Here is a 5517-nt window from a genome sequence, read left to right as displayed (position 1 = left end):
TGTTAAACTTTAATATCTTTCTGAAACATCGATTTTCTTAAGACTTTATAGTTCGCTATATTTTTCTATTATATCAGCAAAGAGAGAAGAGTGTTGTTTTTGTCAGTTATTTCGAATTTATCACACCTCTAGCTCTGGAAGAACTCAACAGATGGATTCTGAGCTTTGTTGTATTATTCTCTGGTTTAATAACACCTTGTCCTTCATATCTTCAAAGTGAGAAGAAAGCCGCTTTAATAGTATAAATGGGGAACACTTGAATAATCGGGCATTATCAGCAGGTCCCTTTTTCCGATAACACTATGATCTTTGCCAGTATCTTCTTTTTTGTTCTTAGTTTTGGCCTTCTCGAATGTATCGACATCAAAGTGGCGGCCCCTTATGAAGAAGGTGGAGATGAGCCTTGTCTCAGACTTTGCACTGGGACAACAGGAAAAGGTATCATATTATTATAACTTTCTATATCACCCCCCCCCCCCCCCCATTATTATAACTTTGTCATATCACCCCCCCCCCCCCCCCCCCCAATTATTATAACTTGTATATTATATATATATTGTATTATAACTTTTTCATGTCACCACCCCCCCCCCCCCCCCCCCCCCATTATTATAACTTGTATATATATTTTATATATATTGTAGTGGTTGTAACCACTAGGCCAACTAGCCCCTATTATTATATGATGGCTAATTTACCTGATTCACCTTTCTTTCAGGAAAAATTATAGGACCATTGTTTTTTAGTTTTTACTGTAATAATTTTCAACTAGCCTTAGTTGAGTAGGAATTAGATGTGAGAGTAAAATTAACATTCTCGATCTAATGCAGGCTCGACACCCTGGAAATATTACAGTACTGATGGAATCTATGTTAAAGTAGACATGACAAACTGCGACTTCAAACCTGGTTTGACTCCAATAGTAACATCTGTATTGGCTGGAGAAAGTCACCTTTGGGTGACTACTGGTGGATCAGAAATATACTCCCTCACATCATCCAGTTTCGTGTAAGTACAATTTACTACATTTATTTGTAATTACGTATATAATACACTATACACGATAAACTATACACTATACACTATACACTATACACTATACACTATACACTATTATACACTATACACTATACACTATATACTATACACTATACACTATACACTATATACTATACACTATACACTATTCACTATACACGATAAACTATACACTATATACTATACACTATACACTATATACTATACACTATACACTATATATACTATACACTATACACTATATACTATACACTATACACTATATATACTATACACTATACACTATACACTATACACTATACACTATACACTATAATACACTATACACTATACACTATACACTATACACTATACACTATAAACTATACACTATACACTATACACTATATACTATACACTATACACTATACACTATACATGCCGTGTTAATGTGTTGAATTAACTAGGGAGTTTAGGTTTTCATCATATTATCTTCCCTATCTTGAACCATAACTTTACAGGAACTACGTTCATATGCGAGCAGAATACGGCAACATCCACAGTTTTTACAAGGCTGACAAGTGGAGAATTGACTGGCAAGCCATTGGTTACGCTTGTTAGCAACCTCATGATGTATCAGATTGAACATTGTCATAACTTAGCAAATATCAGTTAATTACAACTTTGAAGAAGCAATAAAACGTGTATTATTTGCTCATTATCAGTGTCGAAATAATGTCTCGTGCAAATCCTTGTTTGAATGACTAAACAGCCCTCGCATAACGAACATGGAAAGGCTATTACCCCTTAATTAAATTTGATGACTGTTTATGCGGTCTCTTGGTTTGAAGAACGGTAATTTCAGATACCTTCGTCAATCTCCTCCCCGCCACGTTAAAGCAACTGCTGAGGGGAGGGGGTGGAACTCAGTGGCTCACCTGCTGAGGGGAGGGGGTGGAACTCAGTGGTGTAACTGCTGAGGGGAGGGGGTGGAACTCAGTGGAGCAACTGCTGAGGGGAGGGGGTGGAACTCAGTGGTGTAACTGCTGAGGGGAGGGGGTGGAACTCAGTGGCGTAACTGCTGAGGGGAGGGGGTGGAACTCAGTGGAGCAACTGCTGAGGGGAGGGGGTGGAACTCAGTGGCTCACCTGCTGAGGGGAGGGGGTGGAACTCAGTGGCTCACCTGCTGAGGGGAGGGGGTGGAACTCAGTGGTGTAACTGCTGAGGGGAGGGGGTGGAACTCAGTGGTGTAACTGCTGAGGGGAGGGGGTGGAACTCAGTGGCGTAACTGCTGAGGGGAGGGGGTGGAACTCAGTGGCTCACCTGCTGAGGGGAGGGGGTGGAACTCAGTGGCGCACCTGCTGAGGGGAGGGGGTGGAACTCAGTGGCGTAACTGCTGAGGGGAGGGGGTGGAACTCAGTGGCGTAACTGCTGAGGGGAGGGGGTGGAACTCAGTGGCTCACCTGCTGAGGGGAGGGGGTGGAACTCAGTGGCGTAACTGCTGAGGGGAGGGGGTGGAACTCAGTGGTGTAACTGCTGAGGGGAGGGGGTGGAACTCAGTGGCTCACCTGCTGAGGGGAGGGGGTGGAACTCAGTGGAGCAACTGCTGAGGGGAGGGGTTGGAACTCAGTGGCGTAACTGCTGAGGGGAGGGGGTGGAACTCAGTGGCTCACCTGCTGAGGGGAGGGGGTGGAACTCAGTGGCGTAACTGCTGAGGGGAGGGGGTGGAACTCAGTGGCGTAACTGCTGAGGGGAGGGGGTGGAACTCAGTGGAGTAACTGCTGAGGGGAGGGGGTGGAACTCAGTGGCGTAACTGCTGAGGGGAGGGGGTGGAACTCAGTGGAGTAACTGCTGAGGGGAGGGGGTGGAACTCAGTGGCTCACCTGCTGAGGGGAGGGGGTGGAACTCAGTGGCTCACCTGCTGAGGGGAGGGGGTGGAACTCAGTGGTGTAACTGCTGAGGGGAGGGGGTGGAACTCAGTGGCGTAACTGCTGAGGGGAGGGGGTGGAACTCAGTGGTGTAACTGCTGAGGGGAGGGGGTGGAACTCAGTGGCTCACCTGCTGAGGGGAGGGGGTGGAACTCAGTGGCGTAACTGCTGAGGGGAGGGGGTGGAACTCAGTGGTGTAACTGCTGAGGGGAGGGGGTGGAACTCAGTGGCTCACCTGCTGAGGGGAGGGGGTGGAACTCAGTGGCTCACCTGCTGAGGGGAGGGGGTGGAACTCAGTGGCTCACCTGCTGAGGGGAGGGGGTGGAACTCAGTGGTGTAACTGCTGAGGGGAGGGGGTGGAACTCAGTGGAGCAACTGCTGAGGGGAGGGGGTGGAACTCAGTGGCTCACCTGCTGAGGGGAGGGGGTGGAACTCAGTGGCGTAACTGCTGAGGGGAGGGGGTGGAACTCAGTGGCGTAACTGCTGAGGGGAGGGGGTGGAACTCAGTGGTGTAACTGCTGAGGGGAGGGGGTGGAACTCAGTGGTGTAACTGCTGAGGGGAGGGGGTGGAACTCAGTGGTGTAACTGCTGAGGGGAGGGGGTGGAACTCAGTGGCGTAACTGCTGAGGGGAGGGGGTGGAACTCAGTGGCGTAACTGCTGAGGGGAGGGGGTGGAACTCAGTGGCTCACCTGCTGAGGGGAGGGGGTGGAACTCAGTGGTGTAACTGCTGAGGGGAGGGGGTGGAACTCAGTGGAGTAACTGCTGAGGGGAGGGGGTGGAACTCAGTGGAGCAACTGCTGAGGGGAGGGGGTGGAACTCAGTGGAGCAACTGCTGAGGGGAGGGGGTGGAACTCAGTGGTGTAACTGCTGAGGGGAGGGGGTGGAACTCAGTGGAGTAACTGCTGAGGGGAGGGGGTGGAACTCAGTGGAGCAACTGCTGAGGGGAGGGGGTGGAACTCAGTGGCGTAACTGCTGAGGGGAGGGGGTGGAACTCAGTGGCTCACCTGCTGAGGGGAGGGGGTGGAACTCAGTGGCTCACCTGCTGAGGGGAGGGGGTGGAACTCAGTGGTGTAACTGCTGAGGGGAGGGGGTGGAACTCAGTGGAGCAACTGCTGAGGGGAGGGGGTGGAACTCAGTGGTGTAACTGCTGAGGGGAGGGGGTGGAACTCAGTGGTGTAACTGCTGAGGGGAGGGGGTGGAACTCAGTGGTGTAACTGCTGAGGGGAGGGGGTGGAACTCAGTGGAGTAACTGCTGAGGGGAGGGGGTGGAACTCAGTGGAGCAACTGCTGAGGGGAGGGGGTGGAACTCAGTGGAGCAACTGCGGAGGGGAGGGGGTGGAACTCAGTGGCTCACCTGCTGAGGGGAGGGGGTGGAACTCAGTGGAGCAACTGCTGAGGGGAGGGGGTGGAACTCAGTGGCTCACCTGCTGAGGGGAGGGGGTGGAACTCAGTGGCTCACCTGCTGAGGGGAGGGGGTGGAACTCAGTGGTGTAACTGCTGAGGGGAGGGGGTGGAACTCAGTGGCTCACCTGCTGAGGGGAGGGGGTGGAACTCAGTGGCGTAACTGCTGAGGGGAGGGGGTGGAACTCAGTGGAGCAACTGCTGAGGGGAGGGGGTGGAACTCAGTGGCGTAACTGCTGAGGGGAGGGGGTGGAACTCAGTGGCTCACCTGCTGAGGGGAGGGGGTGGAACTCAGTGGCTCACCTGCTGAGGGGAGGGGGTGGAACTCAGTGGCTCACCTGCTGAGGGGAGGGGGTGGAACTCAGTGGCGTAACTGCTGAGGGGAGGGGGTGGAACTCAGTGGCTCACCTGCTGAGGGGAGGGGGTGGAACTCAGTGGTGTAACTGCTGAGGGGAGGGGGTGGAACTCAGTGGCTCACCTGCTGAGGGGAGGGGGTGGAACTCAGTGGCGTAACTGCTGAGGGGAGGGGGTGGAACTCAGTGGCTCACCTGCTGAGGGGAGGGGGTGGAACTCAGTGGCGTAACTGCTGAGGGGAGGGGGTGGAACTCAGTGGCTCACCTGCTGAGGGGAGGGGGTGGAACTCAGTGGCGTAACTGCTGAGGGGAGGGGGTGGAACTCAGTGGCGTAACTGCTGAGGGGAGGGGGTGGAACTCAGTGGCGTAACTGCTGAGGGGAGGGGGTGGAACTCAGTGGCTCACCTGCTGAGGGGAGGGGGTGGAACTCAGTGGCTCACCTGCTGAGGGGAGGGGGTGGAACTCAGTGGCTCACCTGCTGAGGGGAGGGGGTGGAACTCAGTGGCGTAACTGCTGAGGGGAGGGGGTGGAACTCAGTGGCTCACCTGCTGAGGGGAGGGGGTGGAACTCAGTGGCGTAACTGCTGAGGTGAGGGGGTGGAACTCAGTGGTGTAACTGCTGAGGGGAGGGGGTGGAACTCAGTGGCGTAACTGCTGAGGGGAGGGGGTGGAACTCAGTGGCGTAACTGCTGAGGGGAGGGGGTGGAACTCAGTGGCGTAACTGCTGAGGGGAGGGGTTGGAACTCAGTGGCTCACCTGCTGAGGGGAGGGGGTGGAACTCAGTGGTGTAACTGCTGAGGGGAGGGGGTGGAACTCAG

The 5517-nt window shown here is 53.2% G+C and overlaps 1 protein-coding gene across 1 annotated transcript; it reads left to right on the top strand.

Annotated features, from left to right (window-relative positions):
• Positions 1-219: 219 nt before the first annotated feature.
• Positions 220-1701, top strand: LOC134813493 (uncharacterized). Its single transcript, XM_063821298.1, has 3 exons — positions 220-438; positions 831-1008; positions 1539-1701. The coding sequence occupies exons 1-3, from the start codon at positions 303-305 to the stop codon at positions 1636-1638; spliced, it is 414 nt and encodes a 137-aa protein (XP_063677368.1). The 5' UTR covers positions 220-302; the 3' UTR covers positions 1639-1701.
• Positions 1702-5517: the final 3816 nt, after the last annotated feature.

This window comes from Bolinopsis microptera, chromosome 3, assembly GCF_026151205.1.
Source record: "Bolinopsis microptera isolate Bmic1 chromosome 3, MBARI_Bmic_1.0, whole genome shotgun sequence".
NCBI classification, from domain to species: Eukaryota; Metazoa; Ctenophora; class Tentaculata; order Lobata; family Bolinopsidae; genus Bolinopsis; species Bolinopsis microptera.
The sequence above is the reverse complement of the archived record's forward strand: the minus strand, read 5'-3'. Positions and strand labels throughout refer to the sequence as shown.